The following is a 26,865-nucleotide window of genomic DNA, read 5'->3' on the forward strand; positions in this document are numbered from 1 at the left end:
TAATAATCTAAACCAGGAATGGGCAACTTCGGTCCTTGCGGGCTGCAACCCAGTCAGGTTTTCAGACTTACCCCAGTGAATATGCATGAGATCTGTTTGCATGCACTCCCTCTATTGTATGCAAACAAATCTTCATTGGGTAAATCCTGAAAACCTGATGAGTTGTGACCTTCGAGGACAGTGGTTGCCCAGCCCTGCTCTAAAGTTACCAAACCAAGTGAGGGTGTTACCACAACCTCCAGCCTTCCTTGATGCTATCTGGCCACCCCCAACCTGCAGGGTACTAAGATGTTGAACTTGTAAAGTCTGGGAAAGTTTGGTATTGACTTCCATGTTTTTATCTGCTTTTCTTTACCTATAAGGTTCGTGCAAGAATGAACTTTAAGCTGGATTTGTCAGAAAACACACCTCGTCATCTATGAACCTGTAAGAACATGGGTTTTGAAGACTGGAGCAGGTTCCTGACCGTCCAGACAAGTGACTTGAATGCGGCTGCAGGACAGCACATGCTTCCCGAGACACAGGGCCCATGTGATATAGGCTCCAGTTGCTAAGGTGCCCTTACTTAGTAATGAAAGTATTGTCATATGGCCCAGCTCAAGGTTGAAGGCTGCACAACTCCCATGCATCTATATATGGTTAGGCTACCTCCAAATCCAACTTACAGAAGAGCCCTTAGGTCTGAGACCATGTGGTAGTTCAGCAATCCAACTGCCTGAATGGCATGAGCTGCTTAAGGAACCAGTAGAGAGAACCTTTTCAGCATTTTCACTTTTCCCAGTGTAGGTCTGCTCACAGGAAATAATTTATTTGCCATCCATCCAAGTTGAGACTAGCAAGCAAACATGGCTTTGGTCATCATAAGAAATTTGCATGTGACACGACTGATTACCCAAATTACCAAGCCTGGTGATGGTATGAGGAACAGTTGACTGGTGTCTTTGAGCTCCAAAAAGGTACCAAGGTGTCCAAAAGACCTAGAAGAGCAACAGCCATGAGCGATCCACAACCCCATGTTAGTCAGTCTTCTGGATCAAATTGTGAAAAATGAGCACCGAAAATTCCCCCAAACTTCCACCGATGTCACAGACATGCTTGGCTCTGACTTGTAAGCCGGGTTCACACTCAATAAGAACATAAGAATAGCCATACTGGATCAGACCAATGGTCCATCTAGCCCCGTATCCTGCTTCCTACAGTGGCCAATCCAGGTCACACATACCTGGCAGAAACCCAAATGGTGACATGAATCTTGAGTCCTGGCTCTAGAGTAACATGTGCTTCTTGTAAATGGTACACCACTAGAGGTCTTATTTACAATTCTATGTATGTTTCTTCAGTAATATGGATGGAAGAGATAATAAAAGTCCACTTATAGTAATGCACTTATTTCACGGTCATCATTTAACATCAACGTCAATCATACATTAGCTGAACTTTCTTACACTGTGCATATTACTAATCAATGCTCTAGCTGGTCTTTCTAAAATTCAGGTGTCTTATTAACAAACCTACTGCTGAAAATGTATCTGCTGCTCTGGGCACAGAGTCAATGGCCAACTGAACAATAAGCTGTTAACTCAGCAACCCAATCAGAATGATTACCATAATCACCCTAATGGCTCACTATTCATACTGCTAAATTATCTTCCTATTCCAACCACAGGAGCTCATGGTCTACAGCGAGTGGAAAGGATACCACAACAGTCTCATATATGTGAAGCTCAGGGACTATCCCTAGAAACAAACTCAGTACTGGGTAAATCAATAAAATCTGCATTTTAAGGGTACACAGGCATCATGGAAAATGCTTCAGCTATTTTGTTCCCTGCCAAACAAGGCTAACCAAATTTATGAACGGTTAAGTTTTTCAATAAGAAAATTTATTTCTCATTTCAACAATGATCATTTTTTTTTAAACACAAACAAGTTTTTGGCACAGATTGTAAAAACAAAAAGAAAACATAAAAATAACTTAAATACATTATATCCAAACAATTGCTTTATATAATTTTCTATACCATGTGATTGGAGAACACTGAAAGACACAAAGACCAAGCAAGAGCCAATCAATTCCCTGAGATGGACACACTGCCCCCAAAAAATGCATTTCTTGTACTCTACAGTATTGGGTTCTTTGCTTTCAGAGCAGGGGAAACAAATATATATATTTTCACTCAGTCAGTGAGACAAACTGCAATGGGGTGGGGGAGGTTTTTCTAGAGGGAAGGACAGTTTGTTAACCAACATTAGTGCAAGAACACAGAACAGGCAAGATTTAAAATGCTGTAGGGTCAGTGTTGAAACAGATGCAGGTCTTGTGCAGACTGATCCTGTCCAGCAGGTTAGGAAGGGAGAGAAAGCCCAGATTCCCATAGCTTTATAAACAGTTCACCCAAAACAGAGTTCCACAAAGCTTGACTACACTCCTCAGTTTTAAACTGCTGTGGTGTACTGCCTTTTCACCATTACATTGTTCAAATTAAGAACCAGAACACTGGAGCCCAGAAATATTTCTAATGCATCTTTGCGTGAACTAATCCTATTTAACTCTTGTTTTCCTGGAAACTATTCCACTACACTATATTGTTAATGTGGGCCTTGCCCCTTCAGAAAATCCATGTACCAGTACACGAAATACCATCAATATTGTAATTTAGTTTTCTTTGTTGTCAACTACACTTTTATAAAAGTATTTCTCTTCAAAATATTACACCACAGTGCATTAAGTTGCCCATTTTACCTGACCTATGCACTATTAGGTAGTATTATATGCATCACCTAGAGTCAAGAATTTACTTTTTCATATCTCCCTCCCCTCTGTAATTTTTAGCCATGTTATAGTTGCAGGCAGGATGACAAGCTGTGACCAAGACACGTAGCCCAGAAAATTTGGAAAGCAAGCCATTTTTGGAGAGAGCATTTTTCTGTTATAAATGGTGCGCATTCTGAACAGCCTTTCACACGGATGCTGTCCAACCAGGGCTGCGCATTCCAGCCAAGCAAAACTTGGACTGGCCCTGCTGAAAGCAAATAATCCAAAATGAAAACTAGCCTAACTCGCCTCACTCACTGATCCTACATCTCAGCTTTCCTGTGGCAGCTTGGAGTTCCGTGTTTCTTTCTCATCTCACGGAAATGCTTGCCGCCTCTTTTGAAACCGTCCTACATACACCTTTGTCACGCCACAACAGCTGTGTTATTTCAAGATCCACTAGAGAGTCACACATATCAGATTCGTTCTTATCGCCCCTCTTGAATAATCAACACTTTGGTAAGGGAAAAAGAACAGAGATAAAACATGTATTATTTAAAGCTTCACACCACTGGCTTTTGTCACTGCACCTGCAAAATCTTTTAGTGAAATAAAGCTGTTTGAAAAAATACATAGCAGCTGAGAAGACACAGTTAAAAAGCCTCCATAAAAAATATACAATATACATTGTTTGACATCTGGGCATTTGGTTGGTAAACAACTTGTGCTTATGAAGTTGAAATTAACCCTTAATCCATGTCCACTGGGGCTAGATGAAGATGGGTGCATCACTCGGGCACAATGGCAGCTACTGCTCTGGCGCCTCCTAGTGATCATCATGCAGTACTGAGGGTGCACCTCAGAAGTGCCAGCCTTTTGGCCAAATGATAGCTCCTGTAGCCGTTTTGGGGTGGGGAAGGAAAGAAGAGAGCTTTACAAAGGGGGGGGGGGGGGGGAAGAAAATAATTCTCAGTAGCAAATGCATTATACTGCCTTGGAAACGTGATGCAGGATGAAACACTTGAGTTAAAGGTACTAAGGCAGACACTTTAGTCAGGCACTGCAAACAGCACCAATATCAAATATGATTATCCTTCTTCATACCATTGTGGTGCCCCACAACTGACAAACATGTCATTGAAACCAACAAACCCTTGCTATTGTCAAGATGTACTGGTGATGCCACCTATCTCTGCCATCTGGAGTCCACCACAACATTAGAACCAAACCAGACATCTCTGTGCTGACTCCTGCACTGCCTTCACTGTGCAAAAGTGACCTGTTCGGTGGCTTAGGGATTGCTTTTCATCCTTTAACTGGTGCAGTTTTAAACTGGGCTGAGGTTTTGCTTTCATGTGGTTAACACTGTATACTAGAATAGAATGCACCATGCCCCAAAATGCCACGCACGCTGGCCCCAAACTCCAGAGATGTTCAAACACAGGAGGGAGGGGGGGGGGGGGGGGGGGAAGGACAGTGTGTACTTCCAAAGCTGCCGAACTGAAATCCCATACTGAAATGACCCAATCTGGGATCTCTGCACTTCCAACCTGATAGGAGAATATACTTCAGTACACACTTCTCATTCCTTATAATGCAGCTTTGGCAAAGAGTAGCTATATATTAGAATTAGGATTACAACCCCTCCCACCCCCACAATCCCTTAATACGTTTGAACAGAGGTATTGCAACACTTGTATAACAAACACAAAATTATATTTTGTACAGAGATTTCCTCTCCTGCGAGGTCCATCACCTAAGGCACGGCATGGCAGTTCTTGGCACTGGGAGGCATTGGGTCCTCTAAGAACTATCTGGATCCCTACTGAGCTGCCAGGACTGAGCCACGGGTCTCATCTGCTTTGTTGGAGAGCTGGAAGAAGGTCTCTCTCATCATAGTGTAGCACTTCTCTGTGAGCTCGGATGCATTTTCCTCCATTAGGTCTTTAGTCTCAACTCTGGGGAGGACTTCAACTTTAATTTTACCTGGCAATTTGAAGAGAAGAGGAATTCAATTCAGTTTAGTCTTTCCCCATTCCTCTGTAATATCTACCAGTCGTCAAATTCCAAAAGGAAGCCTTACTGTACACAGTAGTGCAGAATCTGAATATCACAGTTTAATTTTTTTAAAATGTCAACTCTGCCTGCAGAGGTTCACTAATTCTTTAAAAATGATTTGATAAAACATCTGACCAAGGGACTGAGAGCAACCCCCCCACCCCCTCTGGCTCATGCCATAAGGAAACTCACCAGGAGGGCAGCAGATTCTGGCTCTCAGAGGCAGACGGTGCAAGCAGGGGAGGTTTCATATAGTTTACCACTTTGTAATTATTACTCTCTTACATGTAGGGCTTCTGTTCTTATGTATTTAGAAACTGTACATTTTGGTATTTATTTTCCATTTGAGGGTACAAAAATATCTGTGTATATCAGTGTTGTCACAGCACAGGTACCATTGCTGGGTATCTACAAAATCAAATATGTATGTTTTTGTCACTTAGGAATCAGTGCAGAAAAGGTAAAATAAAACTGAGCGGGGGCTACAAGATATGTCAGGGGAGAGGTGAAAAGAGTACTGTGGGAAGTGGAGATTTTCCTATTTTAACTTTTTTTTTTTTTTGCATTAGGGATGTTCAATGGTTAAAAGCTAAAATCAGAAACCCTAGTTATAACCAAAAATCGCACTCGTGGCCCTTAACATAAGAACTAGAAAGCAAATCTCTCAGGTGCCCCCATCTTCAGTCTCATAATATTAGATGGAAGCAGGGCCAGCCCTGCCACTGAGCAGCACTGTTTTTCTCACATGGGCCAATTTTTCAGCCCTGCATCACTCACTGTCTGTAGAGTCTCAGCTAGCTCACTCCTTCATGCACTTTAAAAATGTTCAGCCAAGCACTAAATCTTCCTTGAACACATGAAAAGAGGCCCAGAGAAGCTTTGGATGAGACTTAATAATTACGTACTGTTGTGCAAGAGGGCTAGTGATGACCATAAAAACTCTTTGGCTACCACAGTTTTACTAGTATGTCACTAAAGCACTACCGAAGCAGTTTGCTTAGCAGAGTTTAAAAAAAGGTTTGGATAATTTCCTAAAAGATAAGTCCATAAGCTATTATTAAGATGGACTTGGGAAAATCCCTGCTTATTTCTAGGATAAGCAGGATAAAATCTGTTTTACTATTCTGAGATCTTACTTGTGACCTGGATTGGCCACTGTTAGAAACAGGATACTGGGCTTGATGGGCATTCAGCCTGTCCTAGTATGGCAATGCTTATGTTCTTATGAAAGCAGGCAATTTGCTGACCTTTGTACCACTGATTTTTCTCACAACTGCTCCACTGGTCACTACCAGAACACACAGAGCATCCCAGGGGCATGTGAAATACATACCTGTTCTAAATAAATTTCTGGACTGGTTATAAAAGGTGTGATAGGAAGCATACACAACTGGAATAATTGGTACCTTAAAGAAAAGAAAGGAAATGTAAGAAAAAAACCCAAAACACATAGCTTGTGATATTTCATTCTGAAATTTCACAGAGATGATCATTGAAAGAGAACTGTTACAATTACAAGCTTCTATCCTTATTTTGCTTAGGTGGATGAAAAGTGAGCCAGGCTGCTGACGGCAATGGAATGAGTTCTAGTAATTTCCAGTGGCTAGTACATACGGTTTAAAATTTCCGATTGCAGCTTGTGTTTTAAGATATTTCATGGGTAGACACGAAAAGTGACTCAGTTGCTACATCAGTCTTCACAGGAAATAAAAAGTAACGTTACATACTACAAGGAATGCCCCTCAGGAGGGATTTTGGATTCACCTCATGCCTTTTTTTTCAATAGTAGCTACATTTAGGTACACTGGGTTATTTCCCTGTCCCCGGAGGGCTCACAGTCTTAAGTCTGTACCTGAGTTACAGTGGAATCAGAGCCCTGGTTCTCAGCCTGCTGCTCTAAACACTAGGCTGGAAAACACTGTGAAAGCAGGACAGAGAATGAGAGCTTTATCTTCAGAGTAATCTGGACCGTGCAAAGACAAAGGAACACAGATGCAGGAGTTCCAAGATGCATTTTTAAGTTCTGCTTGACTAGACCTTTGCTTTCTTATCTGAAAAAACAAATGGGGGGAGGGGTGATTTGAGCAATTTTACTCCAATTGACCCCCCACCCCCACAGGTGTTTGTATACTGAAACACGAACCGGGTCTTTTTATTAAAGATCTCTTGATAGTTCCAGTCTTTGCTTGTGTACTTTTTGACCCTCTCTTCTGCTCCCTGGGTGAACTAGAAGCACAATAGTAGCTTAGTCTTCGCAGGCTGCCAATATGAATATGAACGAGAGAGCCACATACAATGGAGGAAGAAGCATGCAGATCTTTCTTGTGCATATTCGTTAGGGATATCCTGATATCTGACTTGTTGGTGGCCCTTGAGGACTGGGAGTGAAGACCTATGGTGTCATTCAAATGAATGCATGGTGTTAGATTGTCTGGATTCGGCATAAAATTGATGCACGTAGCTCCTCACTCATGAACCATGTTTCTGTGACACACAAGCACTGCATATTGAACAAGGTGATAACCATTAGCAGCAGAAATAAAATACAACCCCACCTCCCAGCAGAGGTCAAAATGTCTGTACAGCACAGAGCAGAATAAGCTCAGAATTGGCTGCTCCTGAAAGGTGGGGGAGGACAAGGCTGTAGGCAGAGATAGGAGTAGAATGAAAACCTAAAAAGTTAACAGAGCAACCCTCCCCCCCCCCCCCCCCCCCCCCACACACACACAAATGTTCAACCAATCTGGGCAGCAATAATTCTGAATCAGAAAATGATGCAGTATTTGTGACAGGAGAACCAGAAAGGTCTGTGTTAAATGGACCGAATCTAAGCTACACCTTTACTAACACTGTAAAACGCTGTGCGCTGCTGCATATCAAAGCAGCCAACAATCCTGGGGGTCTCAAGCACTCACAGAGCTGTCACCTAAGCTGCAAAAAAAAAAAAAAAAAAAAAAAGAGAGTCCTAATTTCTCCAAGACAAGCCTGGGTTCTGAGGTTTTTACCTGCTGGTAGAAAGAAATCAGGAAACTAGGATTGGCTCCTTCAATCCCCCCTTCATCATACTCTAAACAAGACTCCTGGAGTTGGCTCTTCTGACTTCAGACCCCAGACATAGAACAAAATAATACTCTACCTTTCCATTTTGGCCATCCTTTCAACATTCATGCGCAAACAATGCATGCATACAGCAGGTCCTCAAATCATCCTAACATCTGAGGACTCTGCACCGTCTCCGAGAAGCCTTTGGGAAGATATATCGCCTGCCACCTCCTTAGTTCCACTGGTGTTTCATTACTTATTGGAAAGCAGCAGAATCCCTTGTGCTCCCCTCTCTCATTACCCACCAATGATCTTGTCATTTTACCTAAAGAAAGATTGTGTCTCAGGCAATGCCAGTAGGAACATAAAGCAGTAGCAACTTGAATGCACCCACAGGTGGATAATGAGTCAAGGGAGCAATGCTGCAATAGGATTCTTGTCTCTCATAAGTAACAAGTACAGCACGTGTGTTTAAAGCTCACGGAATCTGGTAATAAATCACACCACTGTCCCACAGTGCAAGCCTGCACGGGTCACTGAACCTCAATATCTTCAACCTTTCCCTCTGCTATCCAGTTCTTTCATCCCCTATGCACAGGTGCATTTAGAACCCTCCAGATATTGATTTATTTACAACACTTCTAGTCCACACAATCCTACAACTCTCGGTGGATCACAGCATTACATGCACAATTTGAGGTCTAGAATTGGCAGTAAAACTGCAGCTTGCACCAACAGTGCTGGCCCTGCACTATTCAAGCACCACAACTAATATGATGTGTGCTAGTGTGTGTGCGCGTGTTGGGGAACAGACTACTTAAGGTTTAGCTTTAAAATACACACCAGCTTTAACTCTTCAGTAGCTTTTAAAAATGAAAAGTCTGACAGAACCAGGCAGTTAATGAGATGTAGCAGCACTGTTGAAGAGAACAGAGCACACAAATTCAATCAAATTAAGGGCACTAGACATGGGACTTTCCATGAACCCCTGCTGGCTATCCCAGAGCTCATCCTGCTATGTGATACCTGACCCACCAGTCATTAGAATCCAGCAGTATGGCCTTGATTCCCTCACCCTTATGCTTCTTGAACCTTTTCAATAGAGTCACATTTTAAATTTCATTTTCTGTTTTGACTTTTGTCACACCAGCGAATTCCATGATGCCAATATACACAATGCTATTCAAGATCGGCCAAGCTGTAACCTCTAGTATCCAACATGGATCCCTACACTGTATCTAGCATTTCAAAGAAAGACTGAAATGTTGCTGCTAACTGGGTTTCTCCCAGGTACTTGTGACCTGGATTGGCCACTGTTGGAAGCAGGATACTGGGCTAGATGGACCATTGATTGGAACATAAGAATAGCTATACTGTGTCAAAGGCAGAAGAAGTACCACCTTGGAAAAAGACAATTTCCTGCATAGTTTTGAGACTGCTTGAACTGGACATGGTAGCAGCAAGTGACATGCTGCAAGACACTGCCATCTAGTGGAGTGCTTTGAACTCACACCTTATGAAATGATTGTCCAAGCCTTAGAAACTGGGCTCAAAAATCAAAGAAAGCTGAGCTCCTAAATTTATTTCCTGTTTTCAGCCAAAGTTTCCAGTTTAAATTTAATCTCAAATTAGGACCTTAAAAGTGCTGCTTATAAAGATGCAGTTCTTCCATTCATTTGCCTAGTGCTGAAAATCAGGGTTAATACCTAAGATTATTTCCCTGCCTTAAATCTGCCATTGTTGCCGCCTGCTGCCCCCCTCCCCCGTTATGCTCCTAAATTTTGGAGTTTAGTGAAATTTCGGTGCTAAACCCTAGGAAATTCTCAAAGAGGCTAAATCAGGAGCTTAACTCTCAAAGTTAGGACATAAATGCTTTGAATATAAGGGTCTAAAAAGCAGCATGGGACCTGATCCCACTGGACCACACCAGCAATATCATAAAAGTTCACAGATCTATTTGAGCAAATGATAAAATGGAGGCAGTTTATCTATCAGTGCCCAATCTCTTCATAAAGGCTGTTAATAAATCCCAGTAAAATAAATAAATCATGGACATGCTGCATGATGAGAAAATACTCTCTAGAAATCCTGTAAAAAAACTGCAATTTTGCATGGTAACGCTCATTTGTGTGCATCTTCAGAAATACGCACAAAGGAGGCCGGATTATGTTACCATCTTTCTATGGTTCACAAAAGATCCAGTTTCTGAAGGAAAACTTACTGAAAGATGGGTTGTAGAGATGCCTTGCTGGCTCATGCCACCTAAACCAATACATTCCAGTGGCTTTGCTGGGACAGGGCATATGGAACTCACCTATGTATATTCCTCCATGGGAAAAATCACCAAGAGGTGTCACACTATAGCTGCCACAGGATGGGTGCTGGCAAAAAATGGTTTCACTTACATAACACAAGGCCCAACCTCAGGGTTTGGTGGGGGAGCTGGAGGGAATATGGATTGTCTGCATCAAACAGTTCCTGCCTTTCCAGGTGTGGCGCGCAACCTTCATTCTCTGTTATTTACATCTCTGCTTTCTTACACTGTCCTCTCCTCCTCATACAGTCTGAAGCATTGAAAGTTGAGTGTGGAGGTGATCTCTGGAAAAAGGGATAGTTCCAGGGGCTCAGGAGGGAACACGTTTTACATTTATATGGTCCCATCACACAGCCTCTTTTCATAGTGGCAGGGTTTGGATATTATTTTCAGACTGAACTAGCAAAGCTTGCAGTAGTGTGTTTGTAAGGCGCTGTCCCAGAAAATAAGAAAGGCAACACAAAAGCATCCAATGAGCTTCCTGAATGTTCAAAGCAGATAAAAATAAAAAAATAGCTAGGTTTTGAAAAGTTGCAAGTTTGTTCTAAAAATTACCCACATCCCAGCTGTAGGAATGAAATGATCCTTTTTGTGCAAACAGTACTCACACAGGATGACCTGGCTCTAAGGTGGGACAATCAACCTGTTTAACCTAAATATTCTAAGCAATGGAAGGACAGCATTGTCCGTTTGGCAAGCAGCAAGGACTAGAGTCATTCACTGAAAACAAAAAGCAAAACTTCTTGCATACAAGAAGAGACAGTACTCTGTCGGATGTAGCTTTCTAGGACAGAGCACACAGACCATCTGCTTATTGCACACTTCAGCCTTGTGCATTACCTGTGCCTGAATGGCCAGGTGAAAGGCCCCCTTCTTAAACGGCAGCAGGTCACCATTGTTGTTCCTGGTTCCCTCTGGATACACCCACACTTTCAACTTGGAAAGAAAGGAAAAAACATTAGTGATTTTTTTTTTCACTTTAACTTGCAATGGCTTTCAAATTAAGCAAACAGCAGCAAGAACACAAGGGATTAAGAACAGTACAGCAACCACAGGAGTGCAGTGTTATACGAAGTGAACACTGTTACCCATTCACGCCAGTTTGAGTTTTTCTTTATTAAATATCAAATTTATAAAATCATAATCTCTGCCAAAAAGGCTGTCCAATATTTCAAAATATTCAGCGACATTACACATATAGCTAGCACAACTGAATATAAGTATATATATACATATATGTAAAATATCTGATATACATATAAAACCCCAAGTACTGGCAGCTCAGATGGCCCAAGTTAAACTTGGTTTTACTAAATCTGAATGAAACATATAGAGAATACTGGCATCTATAGGCATCATTTATAGGTATTTGTCACCACACCCCTTTTGATCTACATATAAAACAATACATACAGGGAGCCGAAAAAAATGAGCGCTAAACGCTATTCTATAAAGGGCGATCTGAGTTGGGTTCCATTTACAGAAAATCATTCGTCGCTGGGATCTGCACTGAATTTTAGGCGTGAGGATTTACACCAAGTAAAACCTGATGTAAATCCTCGCGCCTCAATTAGGCACAGATCAGCTTTATTCTGCAACACTGCACGTAAATTCTGGGAATGCCCCTGACCTGCCCATGTCCCTCCCGTGGCCATGCCCCCTTTTGGATCCACACAGAAAAATTTACACGCACATCTTTATACAACACCAACTATAAGATGCACACAAATTCCAATAACTGCCAATTAGCACCAATTGATTGTTAGTGCCCAATTATTGGTGTTAATGGGCTTAAGTAAATTGTGTGTGCAAATTTGAGCGCTATATAAATCCACTAAATACATATAGGGCTAGATTCTATATATGGCGCTGAAAAAAAGCGCTATTCTATGAGCCACGGTTTATAGAGTAGCACTTATGCCCGGGAATCGCACAAAACTTTAGGTGCAGCCATTTGCACCAATTGAAACGTGGAGCAAATGTATGCACCTAAATTATGCGTGTATCCCTGTTATTCTAGAACAATGCGTGTTAATTTTAGGAATGCCCTGTAGTAGTAGTAGTTATGCCTACAGCCTTCCCATTTCCATGCCCCCTTTTTTAGATCGTGCTTAAATTTACGCACATAAATGCTAATTAAATCTAATTAGTGCTGTTTATTAAAAAGCCAATTATTGGCAATAATTAAATTGTTATTGAATTAAATTGCATGCACAAATTGGGCACGTATCCAAATTTGCGCATGCAATTTTCGGCAACTTTTGTAGAATTAGGGGGATACGGCCTCTAAATAATCAGAAAAAAAGTAGTTATTTTGGCATTAGCCAATCTTTCTGAGGTCATGACCCCAATCTGTGCAGCTGCAGAAAGCATGCAACCCCCCTCCCCCCCCCGGTGGTGCAGAACAATATAGTCCTATGGAAAACCCGCCCAGGTCATAACCACAAAAGGTTATGCGACGCTGTTTGGGATGATCTGATTTGTATGTTTATCACAGCGCAGACTGTATAACTGCTGTTTAAATACTAACCAAAACTTAAAACCACAGCACAATCATCATACTTTCAGGACAGAAACAGAGTTGACATCTCTCAACACGTAGGTCTCTTCCAATCATGCCCTAGCTGTTTTAAGATCCTTTAGCATTATCTGCTTCCTACTTACTTTAGTTTTTTACCTACTCCAGCTATGGTCTTTGGCCAGGGATTGTACAACCTGGCTCCTTCTAGAATCATGGGCCCAAAAGTGAACCACTAGGTGTCGCCATTGAGCAATGACTGTAGCTTCTTCCCTTGCTCCTCTTCCACCCCGCCTCCACAGCACCACCAGCCAACCCAGGGAGCGGAAGATCTGAGCCAGGAATAAAACCCAGGTCCCTTCACACAACAGTCTGCAGCACTATCACAGAACTAAATCTACAAAGCAGAACAATCAATCAGTATTCAATGAGAAGCTACCAAAGTACGTTGGGAGGTCTGTGGACCTCAAGAGCTCAAAAACAGAAAAACTGAAAATTCTCTCACGTACATTCTGAATTTAGCACTCTTCACACAGTTGAGACACCATTCTTTATACATATTGTAGGCAATGTGTTCCCTCTAAGCAGTGAATGTGTGCTCAGAAAGGGAGCGCGCACACTTAAACTGTGTGCACAAAATTTTTGCTGGCTTTCTTTATTGTGAACATAAGCTATACTGCATACATCAAGTCGAGGCTGAATACTTGCACACAAAATGTTTTTTTATGTGCACGTGGGCCAGCAAAAATTAGAGAGAACATCAAATGTAGGTACACTGGTGCTCAGGCTTACAGAATCAATGTTATACTTACATTCTCTTTTAACATGGTCTGCGCAACTTCTGCCATAATGCTTTTTGCATCACTTGTTCGTTTCCTGTTGATGTAGACGACACCTGCTAAATAGGCCACAATACCTGCAGGGCCAGCATACAATAACTCCTTCTTAGCTATCTGAACACATCGGTCTGGGAGAATCTCAAACAACCCTACACAAAAAAATAAACACACACATTTCTCATTATTCAATAAAGACTTTTATAAATTAAAAAAAAAAAGGGGCCAACATTTTCTCTCAACCTATACTTTAGCACCCACCACCTACATATCGTAAAATCACAACTTTTGTTATCTGCAGCAGATTTCGGAGAATCCCAGTAGGAAATTAGAGTCCTGCTATCCATTTACCCCTTCCAAAACCCTTCTCTCCCTGCTGTGAGACAGCATCTTACCCATCATGTCTAGGACGCTCTGGTGGTTGGAAATAACAACACATGGTCCTTCGATGTTAAAATTCTCCAATCCTTTCACTTCAAACCTCATGCCATACACATACTTCATAACGCGCCCAAAGGCTCGGACAACACTGTATAAGGAAGAAAGATCAGTTATTAATAATCACTACAGTCAATGGGCAAGTTCAGAAGAGTTCAACAGCTATGTAAAAGGTTTCAAATGTGGTACTTTAAATGGCAGTCTAATTATCCTTCCTTCACGTTTTTAAAGGTGTCCTAATTTGGTGAATTTTGGGGCTCACAGGCGCACTCACACCCTCCATTCATCACAAGAGTAAATCAGATTCTACTCAAGCTCAAACCTATGTCTTTCTAATGACAAGGAACAGTTCCTGCTAGTTATGGTGGTTTTAATAAAGTAATCCCTGAAGGGGGGGGGGGGGGGGGAAAGAGAGAATGCTAAAATGTTTTACCACATGACCAAAAATAAAAGTCAATAGGTTTTGGTGATGTAAATACTTGAAAATGGACAAGGACAAACTCATTTCACAAAGTATATCGTGTCTCAACAAATTCCAAAAGCCTCAGCAAACAGGTCAGGCTTGGGGGAGAGACATAATCAATATGCATAATACATATTTGCATATATTAGAGACCTTCTGTACAGCTCATTCTTAGCAGCTATCCTGAAAACATTAAGACCTGTAGTGCGAGGCTTCAGAGTTAGTTCAGACTGCAAAGCAATGGCACAGCTTTTATCCGAGAATGGCTTGCATTTTCAGGGTTTTCATGTTTAGGTGCAGACATGCCCCTGGTGAATGCTGCCTCAGAAGAGGATCTGGATTATTTAAGAATATGCAAAGTGAAGGAGAACCCAGTGCGCCTGGCATCCTTAGGAGAAACGTCTCTGCATTAATGGGACAATGTGAAATTCTCAGTCACATTCTTCTGGCAAGGAAAGCATGAAATAGGATTTACCCTATTCTGTGCTCTAACACTATCCAGCTTATAATCGAACGAGAAAAACGCCCAAGTTCCGACCTAAATCGGGAGATGGACGTTTATCTCACAAAAACGAATAAAGCGGTATAATCGAAAGCCGATTTTTGGGCGTTTTCAACTGCACTCCGTCGCGGATGCGGACAAAGTTTATGGGGGCGTGTCAGAGGTGTGGCGAAGGCGGAACTGGGGCGTGGTTATCTGCCGAACAAAGATGGGCGCATTTCAGCGATAATGGGAAGAAAGTATGCGTTTTTAGCTAGAATTTAGGACACTTTTCCTGGACCCTGTTTTTTTCACGAATAAGGCCCCAAAAAGTGCCCTAAATGACCAGATGACCACTGGAGGGAATCGGGGATGACCTCCCCTGACTCCCCCAGTGGTACCTAACCCCCTCCCACCACAATAAAATGATGTTTCACACATTTTTATTTTCACCCTCAAATGTCATACCCAGCTCCCTGGCAGCAGTATGCAGGTCACTGGAGGAGTTGTTAGGGGGTGCAGTGGACTTCAGGCAGGTGGACCCAGGCCCATCCCCCCCTACCTGTTACAATTGTACTGCTTAATGCTTATTAGTCGTCCAACCCCCCCCCAAACCCACTGTACCCACATGTAGGTGCCCCCCTTCACCCCTTAGGGCTATAGTAATGGTGTAGACTTGTGGGCAGTGGGTTTTGAGGGGGATTTGGGGGGCTCAACACACAAGGGAAGGGTGCTATGCACCTGGGAGCTCTTTGACCTTTTTTTTTGTTTTTGTAAAAGTGCCCCCTAGGGTGCCCGGTTGATGTCCTGGCATGTGAGGGGGACCAGTGCACTACGAATCCTGGCCCCTCCCACGAATAAATGTCTTGGATTTATTCGTTTTTGAGCTGGGCGCTTTCATTTTCTATTATCGCTGAAAAACAAAAACGCCCAGCTCACACATTGTTGAATAAAACATGGGCGTCTATTTTTTTCGAAAATACGGTTCGGTCCGCCCCTTCACTGACCCGTTCTCGGAGATAAACGCCCATGGAGATAGGCGTTTTCGTTCAATTATGCCCCTCTATGTCATTGCACTATATGCTCTCAGGGTTTCACCTGTACAGTGTTAATATTTTGGGCTCCACTATGTTTGAAACAGTGATTGCTGAGCTATGTGGGCTATGAAGCTGTTACAACAACTGCTCCCAAAATACTCTAAAGTGGTTAACAAAATGATAGATCTTACTGTGTGAGGTCTGCTCCCCACTACTGACATTCCATCCAGTCAGCTTTTAAATCCAAGTACTTTAGAACCCAGGCCCTTCTCCTGATGCTTTGACTGTGCAAGCAAGAACCTGGCATCATGAGCCTTCAGGCCTAAGTAGCTGGGGATTTTAACTCTATTTCACATGCCCTCCAAATTCATTTCAGTCCAGTCACTGAAGAACCAGCCCTTGGCCAAGGAACGGGTACTAAGGCTCTCTGTGAGACCCTGCAACCACCATTGCACAGTAAGACTCATTCCCACTCGCAGGCAGTGTGCAGCGTCTCCACAGCTTCCCCAGGGAGAAGAAGATCGGAGCCGGAAAATGAACACAGGTCCCTCTGCTCCAATTCACAGGCAGTACACTTCATTTCTTTGAATGCATGAACAAACATGTGGATAAAGGTGAGCCAGCTGATGTAGTACAGTGGTCTCCAGCCCTTTTCATGTAAGAGCCATAAAGCGGACAAGAGAAAGCTACAGGGGCCACCAAAAGATTAAGGATATTTATTTGCTGCACTTGTATCCCACATTTTCCCACCTATTTGCAGGCTCAATGTGGCTTACAAAATGTTACGACATTCAAATTTAAAAAAAAAAAAACAAAATCACTTTGTTTTGGTTTGTTAACAGTTACAAAACTGCAAATGGGACTATTAATCCTCCCCATCCCACATGAGCCCAAAGGAAAGACATTATTTTTATACTTATGTCAAGGACAAGAAAGCAATGTTTATTTTATTTATTTTAGTTACATTTGTACCCCGCGCTTTCCCACTCATGGCAGGCTCAACCGAGTGAATTATGTGGGTAAAATGTTGTCCGAAAGTTGGCCACCATGACATGAAAAGGAGGTGCTCCCAGGGGCACATTTATGTTTGCTGATGATGGCATTTTCAAATCGCAGCTAGGCTGGAGCAGAGGTGCACTGCTGGGAGGTTATGCTGCTACTGTAGCTAGTGAAAAGGCCCTACAGCTTTCTGAAAATCTAGATATACTAGATCAGCGGTCTCCAACATGTGGCCCCCCCAGTCCATCCTTGTGACCCTCGCTGTTACTGTGGGTAGAGAAAAGGCCCTGTGAAGCTCCGCTGGGTTGCATGTGCCTGTGTGGTCATATTGATGCATGTGCTTGCACATGCCAGTCAATTCACTTCTCCCTGCACATGCATTCGCATGCACGCCAATGTGACCTCGCAGGCACATGTGACCCAGCGGAGCTTCACAGGGTCTTTTCTCTACCCACAGTAACAGCGAGGGTCGCAATGATGGACTGTGGGGCCAGGTGTTGGAGACCACTGATCTAGTATATCTAGATTTTCAGAAAGCTGTTAAGTCCCTCATGAAAGACTGCTGACAAAAGCCATGGGATAGGAGGCAATTTTCTGTTATGGACTGGGAACTGGTTAAAAGATAGAAAACAGAGTAAGGTTAAATGGCCATTTCTCTCGATGGAAGAACGTGAATAGTGGAGTGCCGAAAGGATCTGTACTGGGACTGCTGCTATTTAACATATTTATAAATGACCTGGAAATAGAAACAAGAGAGATGATTAAATCTGCAGACGACACAAAACTATTCAAAGCTGTTAAATCACATGTGGACTGTGAGAAGTTGAAGGACCTTAGAAAATTGGAACTGGGCATTCAAATAGCAGACAAAATTTAATATGGACAAATACAATGTGATGCACAATGGGAAGAATAATCCAAATCAGTTACCTGATGCTAGGGTCCACCTTAGGGGTTAGCACTTAAGAAAAAGATCTAGGTGTTATTGTAAACAATACGCTGAAATCTTCTGCCCAGTGTGAGGCAGCGACCAAAAAATCAAACAGAATGCTAGGAATTATTAGGAAAAAGACAGAGAAAATAAGACAAAGAATATTATAATGCTTTCTATTGCTTCAAAGTGTGACCTCACCTTGAGTAAGGTGTGCAATTCTGATCACCATATCTCAAACAAGATACAGCAGAATTTAAAAAGGTTCAAAGAAGAGCGAACAAAATGATTAAGGAAATGAACTCTTCTCATACAAGGAAAGGCTTAAGAAGTTAGGGTTCTTTAGCTTGGAAAAGACATGGCTAAGGGGGAGATATGACAGAGGTCTACAAAATCCTGAGTGGTGTAGAATAAGTAGAAGTGAATTGATTTTTCACTGGTTCAAGAAGTACAAAGACAAAAGGACGCTCGATGAAGATACATGGTAAAACTTTTTATAAAGAACAGGAGGAAACATTTTTTCACTCAATGAATAGCTAAGCTCTGGAGCTCATTGCCAGAGGATGTGGTAACAGCGGTTAGCATATTTGGGATTAAAAAGGGTTTGGACAAGTTCCTGGAGGAAAAGTCCATAGTCTGCTATTGAGATAAAACGGAGAAAGCCACTACTTATCCCTGGGATCGGTAGCAAGGAATCTTGCTACTCAGATTCTGGTACTCGTGACCTGGTTTGGCCACTATTAGAAGCAGGACACTGGGCCAGATGGACTATCAGTCTGACCCAGTATGGCTGTTCTGTCTCACAGCTTCCCTAAGAAGTGGAAGACCCAAGCCAGGGAATGAACCTTACTAGATCTCTCTTCAGAGGTAGAGAGGGTTCTCTTTGCATAAAGATTGAACAGAAGCTTACTGGAGAGGGTATATCTTGAAGTGAGGCGCAAGTACAATTATTTCAGATCACCACAAATTGAGCTATGACAATACAGACTTTAAGGACTCATTGAGGGAAGGAGAATGGTGCAGAATTCATAGTCACAAGCACAGGTGCACCTTTGCATCAAATTATAGACAACTACAATTTAAGCTACCCTTGGCAATTGTCCAGAATGGGGAAATCCATGGCTGGAGGGAGCATGGAAAGAGTAGTGGACACATGCAACAGCCTACCAGTGGTAGTGGTGGAGACAAAGACTGTATCTGAATTCAAGAAAGCTTGGGACAAGTACAGAGGATCTCTGAGGGAGAAGAAGGGATTGTACAGCTTAACAGGCGATATTGATGGGCAATCTGGATAGGCTGTATGGTCTTTATCTGTTTTCCAACTGGATCAACAGTTCAAATGAAAACAGAACCAAGGTGGTTGATAAACTGCTGCTGCTGGAGCAGTCATCAGTTTACAATGTCTGGGTTAAACCTCTGAAGCGAAACTCCCCTAAAGTGTGTGCTGCTCTCATACCCAACTGCTTCATCTGCATCTTATGCTATTCTGTTAATGGAAATGCTGTTTGTCTGGGGGTTACTATGCACAGGTATGTTATTTCTCTTTACTTTGCGATTGTTGTTTGTTTTCACTGGAAGATATTTGTATCATAAATCAATTTTGTCGTCTGGGAAAGTGGTATAACATTTAAAAAAACACCTTCAGCATTTAGTTCAGTAGTTATTTGAAAAGCTGTTCTCGTTTCTCTTATATTGTGTGCATTATCATTTTCTTGCTCAAGACAATGGGGGGGAGGGCGCAAGAGGGTGAAAAAAATATTTATTAGCATTTATAGTTTGGGATATATTGGTAACTAAATTTAGTATTTGAAAGCCAGTTGGGAGTCTGAGGAGACAAACCCAGGGGAAGAAATTCATAGTTGGCTTGAAATAGATAATTGTTCTATCTGCCAAATTATTATAGAATTACTTTGACACTATTCATTGTATGATCTTACATTAAAAGTCTACTCAAATATTTTTTTTTAATTGACAGCCTGATTGATAAAAAAAAACACATTACTATCGTCTTAAACAGCAGCAAAATCAGTCAGCTAGGTGATGCCATTTTAGGCCCAGGTGTTCATATGAGAATTGTATTACTGCACTGGGGATGAGGCAATGTAAACTGTATTGCTTTATATTTTAAGCATTCTGTACTCCCATGTGCCAGACTGCCAGGTCATTACACAACTGCACAATGACATGTTAGTACAAAGTTCACACATATGCTGGGTGATAAGTCATCTCTATGAATCACCTGCCCATGATCAAAAGACAATTTAAAATGTATTTCCAAGTACAGTGTCAAAAGAAATTGTTTAGCTTTTCCAGTAACAGATTAACTAAGAATAAAAAGGGTCATTAGAAAATCCAAGATCTGTTGCAGTAGGTACACATTGCACAAGCCAAGAACTGAAGTGATTACTCATTCCACAAGGTGTCCAACAACATGGAGTGAAAAAAGCAGTTACAAAAGAACAGTCCACAGTCAAATCTGACTGTTCTGGACACTCTAGTCTGTAGAACCACCAATATTATCTACTTGCTATGAGGGATGAACTCCTGCATCCAATTGCAGATCTCAATTCCCAGGTCACACTATACTTTATTAATATACAATACAATACTGGTAATAATATCTTGCTCCATACAACTGTTAACACTGTTTCCAACGCTCTGCCCATCAACTTCCTAGAAGTTTTCTCTCTGCTGTATCCCTGCTTCTCTGGGAGCAGCCATATTGGTAAGAACACCCAATGAAATCACACACACGGACTGCAATGAACCAATGGCATTCTAGTATGTGTGACATCACCTGCCAACATGGCTGAGGCCATAGAAACCTAAAGATTAAAAAAAATGACTTAAAAAGGCAAATACAGCCTTTTGTTGTAGTGCTTTCCTACTGACTATGTAAACTTCAATACATGGCAAGTATTAATTTGATTATTGTAGTGACCAAATTTATATTTTGTTGTTTTCTAGACAAGATCATTTCCAAAAGGACAAATATCCTTCAAAATACATTAATAGTAGAGGCTCCAAATATTTGCATCTGAAGGTCTAAAATCATTTCAGCTGCTAAGTTCCTAATCTCTTCCCTGTACCACAGACTTTTATCAATCAGCCTTCAGAACTATGCATAAATCAGCTTAAAGTGTTTCTCTCCCTTGCACATGTCCAAAGTATTAAGCGTTGAAACTACACAGCAGCCCAAGAGCAGAGATTGCAACAGCTGACTGTCTGTAGAAGGCTGACTTTGGAATGGCCCTTCAGCTCTCTCCTGTTCACAGCTCCTGCTCAGAAAATCATCAGACTAGCACTCAGGAACACAATAGCAAGCAGGGTTTTGGAAAGAAGATATGCATTCCTCAGGAGGGAGTGGTAGGAATCCCGGCAGTTTAGATATTTCTCAGATACTGTTTTCATGTCTTGCTCTGCAAATATTCCTCTCTAGGATGTTCTCTCTTTCTTTCATGGAGAATGAGCCAATTGCCCTGGTTCCACTCTCCCTCATCCAGCATACAACACTGCCCCACTCAAACTGGACTTTCTAACAGAGGGCATCAACAGGACAACAGTCTCAGTCTTATCCCAGCATAGATCAAGCCCTTATGAGAGGTGAACACATGGAGCGTAGCATACTAAATGACGGCAGATAAAATCCTAAGTGTTCCATCCACTCTGCCCAGAGCTGTGCCTGCTGCTCTGTGCAGGTTACACCCCTCAATGCCCTGTTTAAATGTGTTAGTCTCACTATTTACACATTCCAAACTTATGACAACCCAAGGACCTACTACTGCTGAAGGACGGTGTATACTCATAACAAAGCATCACAAAGGTACCCAATATGGTGGTGAATGAAATGCAATAAAAATGACAGTCTGAAAGTTTGACCTTAGATGGTGTGGACCATGCTAGTAGAGATCAGTATCAAACCAATTCTGCAATCTCAAAAAAAAATGTGGTTTCTACTATTTAAAAGCTGCCACAGGCCTGATATTCTCTCATTTTCACGCTATTTATTGTAGTACAGCAGCAAATTCGAGAATGGTAAAATGAAACAGCAATTCTGGTTTCACACCCAGTGAGAAGACTTATCTAGCTCTTATCATCTGGTACGCTGGTGCCTCCCTTATCACTGTGGATTCTAATACCGGCCAAAGAATAACCTTCTAACTTTATATAAACCATAACTGATGACAATTTCAGAGCCATTTTATTTGCTTATGTCTCTGAACATCAAAATGAGGTCTCTAAAAAGTGTCTATATAAATCACTGTTCAAAACCAGGCCAATGTTCAAAACACTGACAGGCTTCAGAAGGCCTGGCAAAAATGTTTCAAGCAGCCAGGGAAAGCGTGTGTTTTAAAAAGCAAATGAATGTTAGCAGCAGCCATGGCAGATTTTAGGAGTGCATGCGCACACATACAAACACACTTTCAATAATGTCTCCAGATTCACTCGGAGCCTCCATAGGGCTTGATAACACTTTATACAGTTTAGTGCTTCTCATTTCTATAGACTTCTTGCATTCACACTGAGCTGTAATGAAACAAATAAAGACACCCCCATGCCACAATTTACAATGTACAGCAGCAATGGCCTTCACTAATTTTAAGTCAGGGTCACTTTGAATCCAAATGAGCTGGCAAATATCTTCCCATGTGGGGCTACTACACTGCTGACTGATGTGTGTCAATGACATCATATTTCCAGCCCACCTTCAAATTTTCTGTTGGGGGTATCAAGGTGTTGAGCATTTCTAAATGCATTCTCTTCATTTACTTGTCCTTCAAGCATGCAGCTCCTCCCCTATCCACATCCCCCTTTCTATCATGGCCTTGAGTAGAAAGGCAGGGTGTAGCAGAACCCCTGCCCCCCCCCCCCCCCGAAAGATGATAGGGGCTGCCACTGGCCACGGAGCTGGGCTACAGTGCACTGTGTGTGGCCATACCACCCACACATAGCCCAAAGGAGGCAAGGCACCAAAATTGTGCCCTGTCCATTATCTACCTTGTTTGGCTGCGATTCAGTGGGGCAGCTTATACTTATACCTTACTAGATTTGCTAGACTGCTCTTGCTTCCTGGGCAGAGCACAGCAGGGTACATAACTAAGGAGTGTGTCTCACAGGGCAAGATTCTGATTTAGGCCATGCAATAAAACACACTGATCTAAGGTAAGATAAGGGTTTGGACCATTTTCCCACAGGGGACACACTCATTCACCTGGTACCATAAAGCCTAAAAATCAGATGAGAATAAAGATCCATAGCCCACCACCCCAGCCCCTGAGAGGAGGGAAGCAGCATTATCTACCCAAAGTCCAATCTGAGAGCTTGGGTGCCAATCTCTCTCCTTACCTCGGATTGTCTTCCTCCCCCTGTTGTTTCCCCAAACTCCAGAGGGATATCCCCTGACCCCCTGATATCTCACCATTTCAGCTCCCCTTTTCCTGATCCCTCCTTGTTCATCTACCCTTCTTCCCAGGGCTCATCTTTCTTTCACTATGCCCTCCTCAACCCAGGATTTGCATCATCTTGCCTGACCCCTAGCCCAGATTCACAGCTTCCCCTCCCCTTCCCTACAGGTCCTTCAAGACTTACCTCTTAAAACAGTGCCTCTACTCCTCTACACCTGGTCCCCCCTCTTTCACTCTCCCTTCTCCACTCCAAGACTCGTATGTTGTGGGCTCCCCTTTTCCCCAATCTGTTGTTCCCTCTCTCCACGGAGGACATCTTGTGTTATTGGCTCTTCCCCTCTTTAGCCCTGCTTTTCAGTCTTCCACACATCCATACTTCACGTTGTTAATTCCAGGCTCCCCCCCCTCCTCCCCCCATCTTTTCCTCTCATCCTCCTCCACACCTGCTTCACGTGTTGACCGACCCTCATCTCCCTTCTCCCTCCCACAGATATCGCATGTTGTCGGTTTCCTCCATTATCCTCTGAATTTCTTCCCCCCCCCCCCCCCCCCCTGGATTCACCTGTTAACGGTGTCCTCCCTTCACTCTCTCAGCTTATCAGTGCCCTTCCTTTTTTAACTTCCTCCCTCACCCGGACTGGTCTCATGCCATTAATGTCTCCTCTTTGTTTCTCTCCCCCAACTCCTCACATTATCAACGTGTCCCCCCCCCCCCCCGGACTTGCATCATGTTATCAGTATCCCTCCCTCCGTACTCGCCTCATCTTTCCAGTATCCTCCCCCTCCCCCACAAACTCGCCTCATCTTATCAGTATCCGCCCCCCCACCGGACTCGCCTCATATTGTCGGCGCTTCGGCCCCCACTCTTGAGCAGGCAGACAGGCACGGCCAGGGCGGAGAGCAGGACGCAGAGGGCGCAGTAGGAGATGATCTTGAGTCGGAAGCGGAGGGCACCGAAGGCCTCCATGAGAAGGAGCGGGGGCAGGAGCAGTAGCAGCGCCCCCAACAGCAGCAGCCAGCAGCCGTCCATCCGTTCGCCACCCGCTGGGCCCGCGCTCAGCTCCGGCTCTTTCTGCGCTCTCGAGCCGACTCAGGGTGGCGGGAACACACAACTCGCTAACGACTCGCCGGCCGCCTGTCACCTGCGGGGGCGTGGTGGACAGGGAGAGGAGAACGCCCCCGGGTGAGCAAAGGGGCGGGGCAGAAATCAGAACAGCTCGCGGGCGGAGAAAAGGGGGCGGAGACAACAAGCGGAGAACCGCCCTCGGGCGAGGAGGGGCGGGGCCGGGAAGTGGAGAACCGCCCTCGGGCGAAGAGAAAGGCGGGGGCAGGAAGCGAAGAATCGCCTCCGGCTGAGAGAGAATTGAGAGGGAAGGACCGGGCTGGGGCGAGGCTAAGGTTTTTGGGGTAGAAACAGGGAGTAGAAGAGCCGCTCCCGGCCGAGGGCGGGACTGTGGGGACAAGACCCGTCCCCCCCCCCGGCTGAGCCCACTTCATTACAGAGAGAGGGAGTGTGGTCCGGACAAATGATAAAGATTACGTCTGCGCTTGAGAAAGGCATCTTTTTTTGTCCTCTGCTCCGAGTTTCACGCTTTTTCTGTCTAGCAGAAAGTGAGAGATGCGGTGTGAGCCCTCCGTGAACAGGGATAAATGCCTATTCAGAGGTGTTGCTTGGGGTGGGTGGGCAAACGGATGTTATAAGTACATAAGCATCGCCCTGTTGGTTCAGATCAAGGGTTCATCGAGTCCAGCACCCTGTCACCGACAGCGGTCAAAAGAACAAGCAATTTGTCCCGCCCATCCTACAAATACTGTATGCCCCCGTCCATTCGATAACATTCTATTTTTGAAGTCCGGTAAGTTAACCATGAAATGGTGCCTATCTGGATTGGCCCTTCAACCTTGTATCAGCACCTATTTTACAAAAAGTCTTCTCCCCCTGACGACAAAACCTGGTTACACTTCTGTACCTATTTTACCTGAGCCATGGGCCACAGGGGCCATGACCTTTTTTTAACCAACACATCAGCAGCAGCTAGAGGTCTTAGGTCAGGGTTTTTAACTAGTGACATGGTCAAACAGGGTGCAGAGAAGGGTCTTCTTGAAATAAGTACATGCCATACTGGGACAGATCAAAGGTTCATCAAGCCCAGCATCCTGTTTCCAACAGTGGGTTACAAGTACCTGGCAAGATCCCAAAACATTACAATACATTTTATGTTGTTTATTGTAGAAATAAGCAGTGGATTTTCCCCAAATCCATTTTACTAATGGCTTATGGACTTTTCCTTTAGGAAGCTATCCAAACCTTTTCTAAACCCTGCTAAGCTAACTGCTTTTACTACATTCTCTGGCAGAAAATTCCAGAGTTTAATTACACATTGAGTGAAGAAATATTTTCTCCGATTCATTTTAAATTTACTTTTTAGCTTCACTGCGTGTCCCCTAGTCCTAGTATTTTTGAAAGGCAGAAACAAATGACACGTCTACCCGTTCCACTCCACTCATTATTTTATAGACCTCTATCATATCTCTCCTCAGCCGTCTTTTCTCCAAGCTGAAGAGCCCTAGCTGCTTTAGCCTTTCCTCATAGTGAAGTCGTCCCATCCGCGTTATCGTTTTTGCTGCCCTTTATCATTTTTGTACATTTTCTAATTCCGCTATATCTTTTTTGAGATACGGTGACCAGAATTGCACATAGTATTCGAGGTGTGGTCGCACCATGGAGCAATGCAAAGACATTATAATATCCTCATTTTTGTTTTTAATTTCTTTCCTAATAATACCTAACATTCTATTTGTTTTCTTTGCCGCCACAGCACACTGAGCAGAGGGTTTCAACGTATCATCAATAATGATGCCTAGATCCTTTTCCTGGTTGGTGACCTTAATGTGGAACCTTGCATTATGTACCTATAGTTCGGGTTCCTCTTTCCCACATACATTACTTTGCACTTGCTTACATTAAACATCATCTGCCATTTAGATGCCCAGCCTCCCAGTCTCGTATGGTCCTCTTGTAATTTTTCACAATCCTCTTGCGATTTAACAACTTTGAATAACTTTGTGTCTTCAATAAATTTAATTACCTCATTAGTTACTCCCAGCTCTAGATCATTTATAAATATGTTAAAAAGCAGTGGTCCCAGCACAGACCCCTGGGGAATCTCACTGTCTGGGATATACCACCAAAAAGGTGGAGGTACGCTAAAATCCTAAGCAAGGAAAAGCACAAAGCAGAGAGTAGGAAAGGTAGGCTCTTCCAAGAAACCGGAGCAGAAGTATGTTGAAAATCAAACCTTTATTCCATGAAAAACAGTGACAAATTCGACTCAACACAGCTGTGTTTCGGCGCTAAAATACGCCTTCATCAGGAGTCTTATAGTATATAGCTGATTATGTATATTCGATTAAACACAGCTGTGTTTCGGCACTAAAATATACCTTCATCAGGAGTCTAAAAAGGTGCTGTATATAATTCTAGCCATTTAAAATTAAAACATATAAATACATTTATAAATTTAAACAAAAAGGAGGACATTTTCTTCATATAGATATATATATCTGTCTTCTAACATTTAACATATA

The 26,865-nt window shown here is 43.0% G+C and overlaps 2 protein-coding genes across 4 annotated transcripts in view; one reads left to right on the forward strand and one right to left on the reverse strand.

Moving 5' to 3' along the window:
• EGFL7 (EGF like domain multiple 7) overlaps positions 1-3,705 on the forward strand; it is a 59,245-nt gene extending 55,540 nt beyond the window's left edge. For all 3 annotated transcript variants that reach the window (XM_030207643.1, XM_030207644.1, XM_030207645.1), the window contains one exon: positions 363-3,705. In XM_030207643.1, the coding sequence (XP_030063503.1) occupies positions 363-385 (23 nt within the window). In that variant the 3' untranslated portion in view covers positions 386-3,705. The remainder of the gene's footprint in view (positions 1-362) is intronic.
• AGPAT2 (1-acylglycerol-3-phosphate O-acyltransferase 2) lies at positions 1,862-24,428 on the reverse strand. The gene is made up of 6 exons (XM_030207646.1): positions 24,114-24,428; positions 13,919-14,052; positions 13,500-13,675; positions 11,010-11,105; positions 6,147-6,219; positions 1,862-4,741 (listed from the first exon to the last, which is right to left on the reverse strand). The coding sequence occupies exons 1-6, from the start codon at positions 24,305-24,307 to the stop codon at positions 4,578-4,580; spliced, it is 837 nt and encodes a 278-aa protein (XP_030063506.1). The 5' UTR covers positions 24,308-24,428; the 3' UTR covers positions 1,862-4,577.
• Positions 24,429-26,865: the final 2,437 nt, after the last annotated feature.

The sequence above is a fragment of the Microcaecilia unicolor genome, chromosome 6 (assembly GCF_901765095.1).
Source record: "Microcaecilia unicolor chromosome 6, aMicUni1.1, whole genome shotgun sequence".
Taxonomy (NCBI): Eukaryota; Metazoa; Chordata; class Amphibia; order Gymnophiona; family Siphonopidae; genus Microcaecilia; species Microcaecilia unicolor.

What these genes read in the sequence shown, in the direction of transcription:
- AGPAT2 (XM_030207646.1), bottom strand. Translation starts at nt 24,307, where the DNA reads ATGGACGGCTGCTGGCTGCTGCTGTTGGGGGCGCTGCTACTGCTCCTG. An exon ending in CGAAGCGCCGACAATATGAG is followed by an intron (nt 14,053 to 24,113) that starts GCGAGTCCGGTG and finishes TTCCTTATACAG; the next exon opens with TGTTGTCCGAGCCTTTGGGC. An exon ending in ACCTGGCCATTCAGGCACAG is followed by an intron (nt 6,220 to 11,009) that starts GTAATGCACAAG and finishes CTTTTCTTTAAG; the next exon opens with GTACCAATTATTCCAGTTGT.